Below are 17,679 nucleotides of genomic sequence, written 5' to 3' on the forward strand. Positions count from 1 at the left end.
CAATGGGGCAGCCAGGATGCTTTGGTTATTCAGGATGATGATATTACTACTGAATTTGAAGCTAAAATGAACCAGGCCTTAAAAAGTGATAGTTGCAGGCAGCTGCGATGGATGATATCATGCGACAGCCTGTACAGATGATAGATATTTCGGGATAGCTTCATTTAGATTGACCAAATCCCGCAAAGGCGCGACTCTGCAGACAACTAATACGCTAAATCGGCCCCCGAAATATGCTGAAGCGAAGAACAGCACTGGCTAGTGTCTTGACTTCCACCACCTCGCTCTCCAGTCCAGTCGTTCCAAGCTTGAAGCGTCAATTCATGAGTCCGGCGGTGGCAAGACACACTAACGTCTCCCAGAACTTGTCATGGTACTCGTAGTGCACACAATTTACATTCTCAAGTTTAGTCACATGCTAACTATCATGTAGCCTGGAATTTTGTTTGGGAGCTACATTTTCCAGTCCATCGGAGGCTACAATCAACGGTATGGCGCAGGTTCTCTATTTTGTGCTTGTACATTGTATTTGGTATGTTTCCTAACAAGAGAAGCTCTAGTCACAAGTACTTGGGCAACGCATAAAAGTGCGTAGCCCAGCTAACAAGAAGATTGAAATAGCAATCAAAATTTTCCCTTAAATGTCATTGATACTTTGTCACTGGACGGTATTGGCCTCGGATATAAGTACTACAACTTTGCACAGTCCTGCCAGTTCTCCCCTCTCTTCTCTCCACAGGCGCCCACGGGATGCTCTTTAGTACTTAAGTACTGTTCTTTACATAATGACCGGCCAAGGGAAATGGAGTTCAGATATTGCTAAAATGAAATAAATCCTCCTGCTGCAAGAGTGGCTTTGAATGATGCCAATAAGTATATCCGAGGCCAAAATCTTCCCATGCAATCTGGATTAACGGGCCGTCGCGACTTCTTGTTTCTTCTTCAATCTGACGCTGGGTGCTCTAGATCTCTGAGACTGCAGGCGTACGAGCAGTCCTGGCGTCACTTTCAGTCCAAATGCTATGGCCTCGACTTTTGTGTTGTTAAGCTTACCCGAGGAAATGACTTTGAGAAATCCCGGCACGATATTGCTGCATCTTTTTTCTCCATGTCCTCGTGATCTAACCCGATGACCACCCTGATAGGTACATAATATTTAGTCCAGAGCCACACAGTGATGTGATGACATCGCAATGGCAAATATACTCTGGCACAGACTGTAGGGTCAACAGAGTGGAAAGACCTGTGGATTGTTTTTTGCAGGGCGAGATCTCGACCGACCTGAGCTTTTAGCGTCAACATTGAATGCTGCCCCCGCTGTCCTCGCTGAAAACCACGATTGAGCACCTCCAAGACGTCTGCTGTTTATGAGCCATCGCTTCTCAATAAGAAATTGTCGACAGCCTCTTCCAGGTCGTAATGGCTTCCCAGTACATCCACCACAGTTACCCGTGCTGCGTCACATGACGCTGAATTGGCTTGGTTGTCAACAACTTGTCACGGCAAGAGCGGCCACAAAAACTGGCAGCTGCGTCCTGGGCGGCCCCAAGATGTGAGTGAGCCAAGCGAAAACTGACACCTGGAGAGCGTCGAAATAACTCAACAATCATCTGCGCCGAACAGTGTGTTATTGAGGCACTTGTCTCACCGTTTTGTCAGTAGTTTTCAGCCATAACTCGTCGCATTCCATCGACGGCAATAAGATCTGGAAACACCCAGATTGCCCTTATCCGCATTCCGATCATCGCAAACCACCCACAGTGCCAAGCCACCTCGGCCGACATGCAGACCCAGGAACAACTATGTACATAAAACAGTACAGCACTAGTAATACAGTATGTTGTTATGTTTGCGGGTGAGTATTGATCGTTGGCTACATTTGTTTATTTTGAACCAACGGAAACAGACGTGCAAGGTACTACGCGATACTTCGCCCCATCAGACCACCAGCAGATGGACAGTTGGCCCTTTACGAGAATCGGTGTCGTCCCAATGAGCCACTGGTAATTGTTGTGTATTACGGGGCCATTCTCATATAATAACCCGCGCCTGCCAGTGACGAATGATATGGCACGACCGAGAGCAATTATCCGGTTCATAGGGGAGCAGCGCCAATCCTGGCACTGCGCTTACCCATCTTGACCGACAGTCGGACATGTGGTAATGAGTGAGGCGTGGCGCCCCTTTAGCAAAAAGGAGAGACCCGGGGTTTTCTAGAAATTAGGCCAGAGACCAGGCCGGGTTGTACTACAGAGAGTGCTCGGCACGAAATATCATTTTTGCTAAGGCTGCGCCTCAGTGTAACCTGTACGGAGTATTATAAGGACGGCAATAGTAATGCCATTGCCCATGTGCGACAAGGTCTCGGAAGCGAGAAACTCGGGGAGCCGGTATGGAGTAGTATTCGCCGAGAAGTCAACACATCCACCAATCTCCCCAGACTAAGAAAAGAAAGAGCGGTATAGAGTCTGCGAACATCGTCAGGGGTTCGATCATCAATCAAGTCATGAACTGCCAGGAAAGGCATCAAAACGTATCGGGAGAGGTGATTCTAGATTTCGGCAACAAGAATGAATACTGGAGAATGGCCAAGCCACGAACCAAGTTGGACTCCACAGAGGTTAATGTTGGTTGACTCGGAAAGCCGTGGTGCCTGGTTCGTCTGGTCGAATGTTGGTTGGATGCAGGAACAATCTCTCAATCAATCAACACGGGTTCTAGCCAGAAGAGGCAAGAGATCCTCGGCAGACAATAACGCTTAGTAAAAACGCCGACAGGGGAACAGGGAATGAGGTGAGTGTTTTTTTTTGTATGTTCATCAATGCTGCAACACCAGCACAAAGCAATTTCCCACACTATGCTGAGAAACAACCACTGTCAAGTGCGAAATACAGAAGCCAAAGCAATAACGAATGAAGCGAAAGAACTCATCTCCGGCGACGGGCAACGTTGGCCATTCATACAACAGGGCTATCTATGCCCCTACCCCTTGGAGTTGGCGCCAAGTTGCAAGGCGATATTGCGCTCCATCTCATTTCACTAAAAAAGAAGTCGACTAGCCAAATGGCTGCTCATTTCCCGTGGCTGAAGAAATCCTGGCTGTGGCCACAGCCCGAGAGGGATTCATCGCTGACGATAACCCGGCCGTCCGCGCGCAAGTCGCCCAATCCGCCAACTCACCCCCAATGGCTGGTGACTGGTGACGGCCCCCTTCAGGCTAACGAGCCAAGTGGACGGTGGAAATTAACATCAGTATCGAGGACCCACAATCCCATATTAGGACGCTGGCAATGGCCAGCTGGCAGGGTATGTGCGTGTAGTCGTGTGCAGACGGTGAGCACCAGACATCGGCTAGGCCTTGTTGGTTCCTTACCCCTGTCTCCAAGTGCGCAGGTACACGTCTGGTGCCTGGCAGTTACGTGCTGTACCTGACTAGTCGCCGTTCCGTCGCGGTCAGATTGGGTATCCGTGGCCCGGCCGGCTCTTGTGGCTCGTCTAGTGGATCCAGGAACAGGAACAAGACTAGACTAGACTAACAGGACCAGACAGGACGAGCCCAGAAGCCCATGTTGTCGAGTCCGCATCGAGCCCATCGAGCCCATGTCATCAGAGACACCCAGCCCGCCCGAGCAGCCTGGTCTGATGGTCGGCACCACCCATCTCCGCAATCAATAATAATAGCTATGTCCCCGGCAGCATCGAAAGACCGCTCCTCTCCCTCTCTCCTCACGCACCTGCCGCCCATGTCGAGGTCGTAACAGAAAGTCGTGCACTTCAGCTTTCGTCCTTTCGTTCACTTCCATTCACCCATCTACCGCTTCACTCTTTCAGCGGGCATTCTTTTCCTTACTTTAACGAATCGAAATCTTCGACAAACATCACTTATATTCACAATGAAGGGAGAGTTTGTTGCCGCCGCCCTGGCGGCGTTGGCCAGCGGCGTCTCGGCCGCCCACCACCGTCATGCCCACGAGCACCTTTTCAAGAAGGGTCTGAATGATACCGCCGCCGTGTGCACTCCCGGCTGTACTACCATCTGGAAGACCATGACTGGCGAGCCTACGCGTATGTGGCATGCCAATTGAGCGCCGCCGCCTCGAGGAAAAGGCGAGATAAAGGCCAATATCACTAACACGATGTGAATAGTCGTCGCACCCTCCACCAAGACCCAGACTCAGATCCTCACGGTCACGCCCTCTCCCAAGACTTCTTCTATCCAGGCACCGCCTCCTCCCCCTCCGACGACCCAGGCTCCTCCACCACCGCCTGCCACCACCGAGATTGTTGTGGTGCCTACTCCCGTGGTTACTACGTGCCCGACCCCCGGCACCTACACCTTCCCGGCAACGACCGTTACTATCCAGAAGACTACCACTGTCTGCGATGCCACGTCGACCAAGGTTCCTTCTGGTACTCACACCATCGGTGGTGTCACCACTGTCGTCGTGACGGCCACTACTGTCACCTGCCCCGTCGCTACTATTCACACCAGCGGTAGCGTCACCACCAGCACCATTGTCCAAACTACCTACGTCTGCCCCAGCGCTGGTACATACACAATTGCTCCCATCATCACCACCGTCAGCAAGGAGACCGTCATCGTCTATCCCACTCCTGCTACCTATAGCCCAGGTACCTACACTGCTCCGCAGCAGGTTGTCACTGTCACCAAGACCGGCTTCGTTTATATCTGCCCGCTGACCAGCAAGGGCCTGACAACCTCAACCCCGGTTTCAACTTCAACTCCCGCCCCGGCTCCCACTTCTGTCAAGACCCAGGCTCCTCCCCCTCCCCCCGTCAAGACCACTGAAGCTCCCAAGAAGTCCGAGACTCCCCCTCCTCCTCCCGCCAAGACCTCTGAGGCTCCCAAGAGCTCCCAGGCTCCTCCACCCCCGAACAACACCGGTGGCGATCTGGTCAGCAACAATGACCACTTGGGAATGACCTACACTCCCTATGTTGGCTCCACTGGTCAGTGCAAGACGGCCGACCAGGTCGACTCTGATATTTCGTCCATCAAGAATGCCGGTTTCTCCGTGGTTCGAGTCTACTCGACTGACTGCAACACATTGGAGAATGTCGGTAATGCCTGCTCCAAGTATGGCATGAAGATGATTGTCGGTGTCTTTGTCAAGAGCTCTGGTTGCAGCATCAATACTCCCGATATCAAGGAGCAGGTTGACAAGCTCGTTGCGTGGGGCAAATGGGATATTGTCGTGCTCCTGGTCGTCGGTAACGAGGCCATCATGAACAACTACTGCTCCCCCGAGCAACTCAAGCAATTGATTACTGACGTCAAGGGAAAGTGCTCAAGCAAATTCAGCGGCAAGGTCACCATCTCTGAGACTCTGAACATTTGGCAGCGCGAGGACGTGTCCTCCCACCTGTGCTCCGAGGTTGACATTACGGGTGCCAACATTCACCCCTACTTCAACAACGGAGTCGCTCCTAGTGAGGCCGGTCAATTTGTCAAGGGCCAGATTAGTATTCTTCAGAAGATCTGCAACAAGTCTGTCATCACTCTGGAGGTCGGATGGCCCTCGGGCGGCCTGGACAATGGCCTCGCCGTGGTCGGACTCGATGCGCAGTCCATCGCTGTCAAATCGATTCGCGAGCAGTGTGGTAACGAGGTCATCTTTTTCTCTTTGGAAGACGACCGCTGGAAGCAGAAGGGCAGCTGCGGTTGCGAGGACAGCTGGGGTCTCGGTAAAGCTTTCAACATCTTGACTTCATCGTAAGAGAAAAGATGACGACGGTTAGCGCTGCAGGTGCCTCATACAGCAGGCGCATGCCTCTAATGTCCCGCAACGAGGCTCCTCTAGGCGAGCCCTCGCCGAATGTATATGAGCCAAACAGTGAAAAGAGCCCAGTCCGATCCGGATCATACAAGAGCTGCATCAGAGGCGAGACATGTGCCACTTTTGTCATCCATGGACGCACAATGGGTGGGATGGAAGGCAAAAGGACTTGATGATGGCGGATGAGGCCTTTTACTTTTCATCTTTCCATTTACAATTTTTTTTCCCTACGTTGATGGAGTCTCTGGTGTTTATTCTTGTGACAAGCAACATATTTGGATCTTTCTTTGTACATTAGCATCTGCTTCATAATGCCATAATTCATTAGCCTCTTTGGGATGAGCTGTATTTTGAAGCTGGAGACTTGAATATATCGCTTATTGATGATATGGTTCCTCGTGATGCTGGTCAATCTGTACTATATCTGAAACTAATCAAGATGGTTCTCGATGGTTGAACCAAGTTTTGCAGCCGTCAGGTACGGCACACGGCCTGGCGCGGAGGGCTGGGGATCGAGATTAGGCCAAGGCGTGCCCGGCTCGTTTGCGCAAAAAAGAAAAGAAAAAAAAACAAGGCCAAGGTTGCTTGGATTCAGCTGGGCTGTGGTTCCTGCATGACATGCAACCCATGACTCGGCGCGACCGCGTCCATCCTTGCGCTGTTGTCTAGTACTATTGACGTTGTACATATGTACTACTAGTATTTATTGAAAATGCGGTTTACCTTGGCAGCGTCCAGCAGGGGGGGCCGGCACCAAAGAAACAAGGTTTTTTGTTGTTTTGTTCTTTCCGCCACTGAAGCTTGTTTTTCTTCAAGCGGCCCTGTGAAACGCGGTCTGGTGGTGCCCTTTTTTTGTCCCGGGTCCATTGTGAAACGGGCCAGTGGAGGTGGGCGCGCGCGCAGGGCTGGCTTATGGGTTCGAGCGGGAAGTTTTTTTTTTTTTTTTCGTTTTGCATCAATGTTTCTACATGCGTGTTGGAAGTTGAAGCGGTCTGGTGGAGCGCCAGGTTGTCTTTGCTTCCCATGTCCCGAGGTATCGAGGATGGCTGGAGATCGGCGGTTGGGTGTTTATGCGTGGCGGTCTGTGGGGGGTTTGCTGGCATGGCGGCATTGGTTGTTGTTTGCCCCGGGAGATTGGGCGACGTGGATTGGTGAGTGGTTTTTTTTTTTTTTTTTCCCTGTTCGTTTATGGCCCTTGCGCCGAGGTTGGGTTGTTTTGGAAGGGGGATTGCGGTGCTTTTTTGTTTCTGGGCCGTCTGGGCATCTTGTTGACTGATACTGGCGTTGGGGAGGGCAAGACGCGAAGACGGCGTTTGTGGAGGGCGCAAAGGGTGCTCATTTAGAAGCAGAATCATGTAGTATCTAGGCATGGCGCCGACATACTAGATCAAAGTAGAATACAGTCACCTAATAAGGAACAAATATATGTTACTGTTCCTCCGTAGACTTGTAGCCAGGACTTGCTCTTCACAAGGCGAGGGCCTGTACCATCGATGGGGTTTCCAGAATTTCTCACAGGTGGTACCGAGACGGTTTGCGTCGTATTCCCGCCGTGATCTGTTGTTGTTTGGTAAAGCAAATACGATTGGCCCGGGAAGCACCATACGGATGCTACCACAACAGCTATATATAGCTCAGCGAATCTTCAGGCCGCATTGTCCCGTGGAAACAGCAGGGCTAGTACAAGGGGTCTGTAGATTCGAAACGACAAACCCAGCAAACAAACCCAGAACACGACCAGACACGTCCCTGTCAATCCCGAAAATCGGATCGTCGAGGTGGTAACCAACCAACTAAACGCCTCTCCCGAAAAACCAACCCAACGCCCTGCTGCTATCTTGTCCATCCTCCATTCTCCATGTACAAAAACCCAGGCTGCCAACTACTGCCCGTACACGATCCAAGGATGGCTGAAAACCAAGACATTGCAGATGGGAGGGTAAAAATGTACACAACTGAGAGACCCTTGCCGCCACAGGCAAAAATGCACAAACGCCCTTTTTCTCCCTGCGGAGCAAAAAAAAAAAAAAAACCAGACCTTTCCACGAGTTATAGATCCAGGACGTGGCGCGACGTCATATAGAAGCACCCCAGTATAAAGGACGCAGAGCTACGGAGCATTTGAAACCCATGGGAACTGACAGGCGTGATTATATCTTTTACCCCTATACATAAATACAAATCTCGGTCCTTCTACCTTGGTATGCCAGACGACCACCCTATATCCAAAATCCGCAGGGTAATTGCCCACACAATGATTCTCAATCAACCATACGACATACTCATACAGTCATCCATGGTAAAGAATGGGGAGGGCAACAAGGGCAAAACTGCTACCAGCAAATAATGCAATTAGTCACCCATGACGTCTGTATATGCGGACGCCCCTAACCTTCCAGACACATGAAGCCCGATACATATATATACATGCCTTTGTCCCTAACATCAAATGATATTGCAAAGACATACCGTCGTTTTGCCATCTTAGTAATAATGTAGCTCTGCGTCAACATAAAATGAGCCAGACGAGAGGTGAAGCCAGCTTCCCTGCTTTCGACGGCGAATGTCATGTGTCATGTGTATTGCAAATGCATCCCAGGGACCAAGACCATCGTGGGAACATTCAACGCGTAGACACCACGGCGCCGTGTCGAGTAATTGCTAATATAATGAAATCAAAACATGCAATGAGCTAATGTTGCCGAGGGAAAATGCCTAGAAAAATGATTCAGGGGGTATAAGGCGAAAAAAAAAAAAGAAAAAAAGGCATCAAACGTGTAAGGCTCGTCCGTCAGCATGATATGCTGACAGCGTGGACGACAATGTGTTAAACGTATAAGTGAGGAGGATGTCATGTATCGAGTTTGTCTGGTCTTGGTCGGCTCTGCCATGGCGTCATTAAATATAAAAAGGCATAAAATAGGACAGTGTCATGATGCTATTAGAACGGCTCAAGGTTCTGTTCATATAAAGCCGATCTGCGACTGCGGATCCATTTGTCCTGGAATTGTTGGTTATCATCATCTGCAAAATATCGGTAGCGCAGCACCCGGCGCTGTTCTAAATTTTCGAGCAGTGGCTCTGGTCGGCGTCCACATCGCTCCAACTGCAACAGACCGCCACGGTGTTTGTCACAGCAGAGAATATTGACGTTTTGCCCGTCATTGGCAAATGCAATGCCACAAATTTCACCAAACACGTCAATGGTCTGCTTGGACCCAAACGTTTGCGCATCGATAAAGTTGATGTAATCTGCTTCCTCAGCTGCCACTAGCACCGGCTTGCCACTTCCAAGGGGCGAGAAACAAAGGCCGCGGACGCTGGCCATCTCCGATCGAATAGTGTACAATGGAGTGCTAATGCCGCTGGAGTTGCACCATCTACGCGCATCCCATATCTTCACGCCACGATCCTGGAAACCGGTTGCTACTGTCCGCCCATCTTCGGACCAATCGCAAGCAAAACCGTAGTCCCGATGTCCCTCAAGCCTTTGTAGGATTTCACCCGTGTCTGCGTTTGTGATGAGAGCCTCGGGGCTATCACCAACAAGTACACGAAGGCGGTGATCTGGAGATAGGGCTGAGCAGTTGAGAGCAAATGGGTATGTCGTCTCCGAAACAAAGTGCTCTGTCCCGATATCCATGACTCGGAACCCGCAGTCATTGCTGGCAATGGCTGCTACTGGGCCACAGGAGCGGCGAGGTCGGTATAATTTGATATGATTCGTGATTCCGTTAAAGTCTGACGTTATCTGGCCTTCGCTGAACTTTGACTTGTCGTCACACTCTAGGGACTTGAGGTAATATTCACCACCAAATGTTCCACCCATCAAGACTCCACAAGCCGCATCCAGGCTTGAAAGTGCGGCGCCATTTGCTGGGAAGTCACGCGTACTCATGACGGCATCGGTAGTCCGAGAAACTGTATTCATCCTATTCACACCTGTCGGACTGGGATAATAGGCGTGTGTTCGTGAAGGGCAAGCTAGAACATTTCGGAGCTGAAAGTGAGCAAGATGAACGTCTTGTCGAATGTTCATTCTTGCAAGTCGGAAGAAACTTTCACAACAAGGAATGCCCTCATCATCCATGTGAGGCTACATTGAAATATTAGCAAACATGCAGGGTGGGATGCGTGACAGTGTCATTGCGGCTTTTGCACATACGGCTAATATATCAGACCCGGGGTGGTTGACGTAATTTTTGTAGGTGCGACTACGCCTCGCCCTCGCATTACTCCGGGTCGTTTCCATCATTTTCCAGTTTAAGCCCTGGATATCACATTCGTCGCCATGGAGATCTGAATACCTAATCTCCTTGATGGGGGCAGCAGCCTGTTTTATGACTTGGCTAAGATGTGGTGGGCGAGATCGAGGGCTGTCAGTGAAACTGCCTTGATACACCCAATTTCGGAGAAAGTCAATGAGACCAAGGTTTTCGGCTCCAGGAATGGTTGGATTTGGATTGCTAAGCTGGACAGGTGGCAGAGTATCATTCGAATCATGGAACGCAGTCATGTCCACTTCTGGTGCCGGAAGAACCCCAGGGCCATTTGCGCCAGCCCATGTCTGGGGAGGAAATTCCGTGTCCATCATGAACGCGGAGCCGTAAAGGCTATGCAAATGCAAAGGGAGGTTTGGAGGGCCGTTGAAGTTGAGGTATGGGTCGAAAGCCTGGGCAGGGAGAGGCCCATCGTTGTCCGAATCCTGATCAATGTCAAGTTCCCCGTCGCTGTCGTCGCTGCTGTCGATGTAGTCGTAGTCAAGACCAGCCGCTGCAAGATGCGAGCCAGAATAACCTTCAATGCGGGCAACGGACGACGAAACTTGGTTAAGGGACACGCCACCGTCAATATCGCTCATGCCCTCATCATCATCATCATAGTATTCTGGAGATGGCGAACGATGTGACTGATCAGGGGGGTGGGCAGCAGGAATGCAATGGGAACATTGGTTCTCATCAGAGCCGTGCGCTGTGGTGGTGTTTTGGGCGTCGTGTCGGCTACCCGTCGCAAGTAGGCCCGAGCTAGGACATTGGCGACCAGTTTGTGTTACTTCGCTGCAAGTGTTGATGCCGTCGTGGTCGTGGTCGTGGTCGGTATTGTGAGAAACAACTTCGACGCAATGCCCCGGGAGGTGAGAGCCGCCCTCATCCTGCTGCGACCAGTCTGACTCGCTATGAGACTGTTCCGTCGACGAATATGACGAGCGCATGGCGGTGCCAACGACAGGGGCTCTCGAAGAATATTTGAATGCCTGCCAGCCGGAAATACGCCAGAGCCGGATTCCTGCGTTCCAGAGCTTCACTGGCTCAAACCAGTTGGCGTTATCGCTAGGCTCGGGCCAGTCTGATGTGTCACAAGCAGGGCTTGCTTTTGGGACAATGAAAAAAACTTTTTTAGGCTTTCGATCAGATTTGTCACTACTACTCCGTACTCAGTACAGAGTAGTTACGGCTGGGTCTTGGATTGTTCACTGATTGGGGGACGCCTCCCCTGGTTCGTCTTCTTGTCGGGCAGTCAGTTAGGCGATGTAATATGTCCCTTTTTTGCTTTTGCGGGGGACAGTCGCTGGTGTACTAGTGCCAAGCATGGGCGTATTGCTTTTTTTCCCCCTTTCTGAGCGGTGCGTGTTAACGCGATGATCAGGTTCAAGGGTAGGAAAGACGCTAGGACGGTCAACGTACGGATGAGACGACGGTCAAGGCAAAGTGATCAATGTGCAGCCCCAAGCGCGGAATCAGATCCAGAATAGTTGGCCTAAGACTATCGAGTCTCGGGGGCGAAGACGTGTAACGTGAGATCAAGGCAAGGAACAAGATTTCAAAGAGTCTAGTACAGCGTTTGGGTCTTGATTGTCGACTTGGGAACTTGGTGCAACCTTACTCTGCTTGGTCCCTGAGAGAAGATTCTATTTTCTGGAAATGGTGAGGGCGAATGATGCCGGATGCTTGCGCCAGTACGATCGAAGACAGTCGGCTGATGGAGAAGGCCAGCCATGAGGAGAGGATGTCAATGTTAGAAAAGTCGAGAGGAGAAGATTGTGTCACGGTTGAACGTCCTGAGGCTTGAGGAAGCGGACATGTAGTACGAGAAGCTGTCGCTTGTATGTACTTGGTACGACGGATGATCCCCCAATCCCGTCTGCACCTGTTGCAATTCGCAAACCAGTGCGGCAAGATGGCGCTCGGAGTCAAAGTAGCCGCGTTGAACGAGGCGGGTATTGATATGTCAACTGCCAGAACCAGCTCCGTCTCAAGGTCGAAGAATGACTGGCACTGGGCCGATGTCACCGTAAGGCTCCAAGATGCAGGGTTGAAGTCCTAAGACGAGCCAGGACCCGATTGAGGGACACCTGTGCCCGAACTTTTTGGCCGAGGGCTGTGGGAGCCTGAGGTCCTGAGGTGAGTCGTGACTGAGGTAAGACGGCAAGCAGGGGAATGGCAGCAAGGAGATTGCCAGTGGTGGCGGTTTTTTATATAAGTCCTCCTGTACCCACGGTTGGAGCGATTGTTAACAACGTGGGCTTGATATAATACACCAGGTGTCGAAGTGGGTAACAAACAACTAGTGCAAATGGACCGACCAGGATGCTGAATCTATGTATGTACTCCGTAATGCCGATTCTGATGCTGATGCTGCCCAGCCTGCCAGGCTGGTCGGACTGGTGTGACATTCTCCCTCGCGCATATGTAGGTAGTATCAACAGTTCCTACCACCCGAGTCGATATCTGATTCGAGGCTGGTGATAGCTCAAATCTTGTACGCCATCGGTGACTGTTTTGGCTGGTTTGGCAAACGGGAGTGTGTGTGGTCCATTTTGGGGCACCGAGTCCAGAGCACGACGCAACATGTACGTACGTACTCCGTACTGGAGACTGATGCGCATCCCACCACCGCGCTGAGTTGGTCGTCGGTGGACCAAGGCTCTGTCTGGGGTCGGAGTCGATCTTTGAAGTGCGAGGCGCATTGTATTCTTCCCTCTGAACTCTGAGCTCGAGTTTTTCGAAATACATGCATGTGGACGTTTCCTGCTCACGTCTTGGAGACGGAAAGCGCCACGATACTTACGTACCTACGTGGCAGGAACGGCAGGTGCTCCTGCGCTACTCCGCACTCTGTATTGCATATTGGAATCAGGCACGCATCTGCCATGAAATTGATTGCACATCCGAAGTAATTGGCTTCGCCGCCTGCCCTCTGGCCGCGTGCACCTCAGCATGCAATCTGCAATCTAGATGACTTGCTGCAACATCAGCCAACTTCCAAGCACCTGGTCCGCTAAGAAGCATCCACGACGCCGCAACATTTGCTCCTCGACTTGATGCATCCAATCCTCAGCCATCCACTCGGTTCTCAAATTTCTTTATGTTATTATTATTTGGGTTGATTTATTTACCTCATTTTCTCCATTCAGGTACATGTACGGAGTACTGGTCAGCCGGTTCAGTTCGGTGCCTAAAAATCACTCACAGCCTTCTCCAATCATGATATGACCTTCTTTCAGATGCATCAGTTTTTTCACCCCTACAGTATGCCAGGCAGGGGTATGGAGTGCAACATGAGGAGACTCAACCCTGAAGCATCTACTCCATACTCCACGTACCAGTCAACCTTGTGTGTTTGTACGGAGTGTTACTACCCAGGTAGGTAGGTATCGTCCATGCTCCGTATTACAGGGCTGACAATGCCAGCCATCAGTCGTTCAAGCAGGCCCAAGGCAGCAAAGAGGTAGTACTAATTAATTACTGGTACAAAATTTTGAAGCTCGGTAAGGCGCATTTCGTCCAAGTCAGATTTTCACTGATTGCTGTCCACATTTGCACTAGCGCGGCCATGACAGAATTGCAAAATATGGATTGTCACCTCCACACTCATTGGCTCCCCTCAGGCCAAAACCACCGCCTTGGCCTGCGCTGGAAGTGCGGCGAGTTGCATACATGGCACGGAGGGCAACAATCCAATATAATGACGGAAAAGCCGACGTAGCCTCGCGCGTTCGTTCGCTTCAAGACGTCTGAAGTCCCTCTCGGCCCTGATACTACCTCAATCGCGATCGCCATAGATGATTATTGCGGGTGAGATCCATGAGCCTCAATTCGGCTCGTTGAACTACTAGTAGCCCGCGGTACTACTGCTGGAACTCCGAGCTTTGTAGATACATATTACGGAGTACATCTTGAGGATGCAGCTAATATCTGACATTAGGGACCGTACGGCCAAGGACAGTTCCTGTTTCCAGTCAAAACCCAGGGCCAACCTTGGACAGAGTTCGGACAGTCCTGGGGTCTGTATCCAGTATGACTTCTTGGTGAATCTGTCCCACAGGTCTGTGTTTCTGTCTTTTATGATAAATGATGTATTGCTTCAAGCCCCGGCTCTATGAGCCCCATGGTACGGCGTACGCCCACCTGTTCTCACGCCTCACGGGCCGCTTGCTAGGGTACCTAGGTATGCTTTGATGCTCCACACCTTGTTCTGCCGGCTCTGATCGACCAGTCACCACTGTTGTTTCGTCGTGTAGATGACGCCGTGAGCATGATTCGAGGAAGCCCCGAGACACGCAGTTGTGAATGCTCCTTGGCATCGTTCTAGGAAGGTCCTTGGACATGGCTCGGCTGATGCGTGGCCAGGCCAGCGTCTGGCTATATCGCCCATATCACGCTACTACATTTGGCTTTTATAGGACGGGCTTTTTGTGGTTGCAATTCCCTTTCGACTTTGCAATCTTCCTGATTTGGTGATTGGCATCAATGCGTCCCTGTTGGAGGGTTCGGGTCCACACCGGTGAGCAACCCCTGCCCAAACACCAAGACTCAAACTCCTAACCCCTGGCTTTTAGTTTCTCGCTGAGCTACGGAGTACTGCTCCAGGGACCTCTAATTCCGCATGTGCGAGACAGCATGTTGCTGATGGCTTCGAGGAAATGGGCATGCCCAAGGCGAACCGACCATTTGGCTTACCCCGCGGTCTCATCCTCGGTTATCCAAAAGCTCATGAGTGGCCAGCGCGGTCCCAGATTTATGCCGAATAGCCTCATCAGAGTCCCTTTCCGCCCAAGGTCGAAGGTATTTTGCCGCACTTACAGGCTTCGCAGGTGGCTGAGCAACTAGTACCAGTATTGTACTCCCTACGGCGTACTAGTAGTAGCCATTCCACTTCGGCCCCATCCGTCACTCGGCTTTCATCAGTTGTCTCGCTCTCCATATGCACCTCGTTTCTATTATTAAGTACTACCATACTACGGAGTACGGAGTACAGCGTCTGGAATCTACGTCGGGGCAGGGCTATCTGTTCTACTCCAGCCTGTTCTGGAATCTAACCTCGTGGACAGACAGCACTGTCCAGCCCCCGCCCATGAAGAGTCGAGTGTCCACATACTCCGTACATATGTGACATATCACGCTGCATGTGGTGCAAGTGTCACCGCCCCGCTGGATTTTTCATGCCTTTGATGTCGCCCTGCGCTTGCTTCCGTGGTTGACGGTTTGAGGCTTCTGAGCCGGACGAGACTGCTCAGTACGCTACATCTCCGTTGGCGTCTTGAGCCACGGGCAATCTGCATGATGCGACATGTTGCCGTTGTTTTTTCTCTTGTCGCTATTTGCGACGCACGTTCTGGAGTAGAGGACTGCTAATAAGTCTTCTTGATGCTTTCACGACGCGTTGAAACATCGAACTTGGCACGTGGACTCGGAAGGCCCTGCATGTTGGTGGTTCTCGCTCCCCGGACTTGTCAAACCCGGCCCGGAAGTCATGTTTTTTAATCTATCGCAAGGTTCACTCTCCACGGTTTGTTGATTCGTCGGCTCTGGCTGATCCCGAACTCGCGGCAGCCCTGGCATCAACGGCTTTTTTCCTCTTACAGAAATGCCCGCTATGCATACCCCTGTGTCTCTGGACGCTGTGTCACACCACTCTTTGCTCTCCAGCTTAGTTACGGTGTACGGAGTACTCCGTAGTCGTTGATTATAGCCGCTTCTGCTAACTACACTCCCAACCGGCTGCGCCTTGCCAGTTTGTCATGAACGTGCCCTCTTGCCGTCTCTGGCCTCCGCTACAACGGTTTCGTGGTTCCGAGCGTCCATCATAGATTGGATGTACTGTGTTGTTGTCTGCGATTTAACTGCCTTGTTGAGCGAAAATGTTCCACTCAGGTTCTCAAGCCGGCCCCTTGCAGTATCAATGTGCGTCACCTCAACATCGAACTACGCAATACATCAACTATACGGAGTACGGCATAACATGATATGGGTCAATGCGCCCTGCAACCGGCGCGTAGCTGCTCTGCCCTATCTATGGAGTACTCAATACATATGGCCCACTAGGACGCTATTCCTGGATTTGTCCCTGCTTCACTTCAAAAGACTCGGCTGCGGTGCAAGAAGACAGCTGGAGGAAGGGTCAGGTGTAAATGGTCAGTCGGTGGCACCTACGAGCTCGTGCCAACCTCCCGCCTTTGCTCTGGGGAGGTAACAACCGGATCCAAGCCCTGATTATGTGATGATCTACACACGGAGTGCAGAGAACATGTCATCTAAAATTGTTCTTGTACATGCTCGCGCCTCTTCCTCATTGTGGCAGGTTCAGTTTTAACATGCAGGGCTTTGGTAGCCGAGTGAATTGTCAATAGTCACAGGCACGCTATCTGCAAGTCCATGGGCCGACACACTCTGGCATAAAGATTGTACTATCACCAAGTGAGTTCCCTTGGGTGAAGCAGGACGGGCGGCGAATGGAAGCACCACTACAGCATTCGGTAGACTCATGGGTATGTCACCGAATCCTGCAAGGAAGGCCCAACCTGACCCAGTCGGCCATATCATTTACAACATGTCTTTCATGACTCGTCGCATGAGTATAAGGGGACAGGTCCTTTCACCTCATTCACCAATGTTATGGAGTTGGTCAAGTTTCCTCTCTCCCCTCTCCTCTCCACAGTCACATTTATCCTAAAACAAACGGACCGTGCTCTACAAAACAAAGGGATGGATATTCTTCTGCGAAACTAGCAAAACTTGGCCTTGTTTCTGCCTTGAAAACCGACTGGCCGCCCACAGACCCTGTGTTGCAAAAATCCCAAGACCCTTTCGCCCGGACATTTTTTCTTGCCGACGCCAACCTTATTCTTCCGCCGTCAAACACGTGTCATGGATGCGAAACCTGTTTATCTCAACCCTGACCTTGGCAGATGGCTTAGCCCTCTGGAGAATGCTCGAACGGCACGAAGACAATTCCAGGTAGCGGCATCGTCGCTCAAGATAGGGAGACACGAACCGGAGCAATCATATTGAAATGCTCTCTTGCCTGTTCCCCACTGCTAGCAAGTATCCTATTGATCCTATCCTACCCTCACTCGCATTTCTCCATAGATCCACCCCCGTGCCGTTGCGCCTCGATAAACTACCTGTAGCTACTCCGTACTCCGTCCCGGGGGAAAGGACGCTCCGGCAAGGTTCCTCGCATGAGGTGAGGCGAAGAACTGGTTTCCTTTTCCGCTGCAGGTCATATCCTTTCCAACATGTCATATATCATCACCCTTGTTCTGGATAGCAACACGGTGGTGCCACACCACGTCCCATATGTGCAGTTTTGGATGATGCGTCACCGCTCGTTCTCGCTCACTGCCCCTTTGCCGCTCTTACCACAAGGAAAAGAAATGACATTACCCAAATAACTGTATGATTTTCCGCTTGTAGCACCCGCGGCTGACCCGTCTCTCATCTCTGAGCTTGCCCGGCTGCTCTGGAGCGCCTTGCACGGGGAATAAGCTCGGTTTTTGTCTGGTCACCCACCGTTTTGTTCGCAACTGCAATGCATTGACGGCGCGTGAATTTCTCCTCCTCACACTCCAGGGACTCTTATTGCAAAGAGGAAAACGTGG

At 51.2% G+C, this 17,679-nt stretch overlaps 2 protein-coding genes across 2 annotated transcripts; one reads left to right on the top strand and one right to left on the bottom strand.

The window, feature by feature from the left end:
* Nucleotides 1-3,893: 3,893 nt before the first annotated feature.
* Nucleotides 3,894-5,738, top strand: MAA_07259 (glycoside hydrolase family 17; the record flags this gene model as incomplete). Its single annotated transcript, XM_007825257.1, has 2 exons — nt 3,894-4,065; nt 4,147-5,738. The coding sequence occupies 2 exons, from the start codon at nt 3,894-3,896 to the stop codon at nt 5,736-5,738; spliced, it is 1,764 nt and encodes a 587-aa protein (XP_007823448.1).
* A 3,001-nt stretch (nt 5,739-8,739) lies between these two features.
* Nucleotides 8,740-11,010, bottom strand: MAA_07260 (WD domain containing protein; the record flags this gene model as incomplete). The annotated part of the gene is made up of 2 exons (XM_007825258.2): nt 8,740-9,894; nt 9,964-11,010. 2 exons carry the CDS (start codon nt 11,008-11,010, stop codon nt 8,740-8,742), a joined length of 2,202 nt encoding a protein of 733 aa, XP_007823449.2.
* Nucleotides 11,011-17,679: the final 6,669 nt, after the last annotated feature.

The sequence above is a fragment of the Metarhizium robertsii genome, assembly GCF_000187425.2.
Source record: "Metarhizium robertsii ARSEF 23 chromosome Unknown MAA_Scf_5, whole genome shotgun sequence".
Classification (NCBI taxonomy): Eukaryota; Fungi; Ascomycota; class Sordariomycetes; order Hypocreales; family Clavicipitaceae; genus Metarhizium; species Metarhizium robertsii.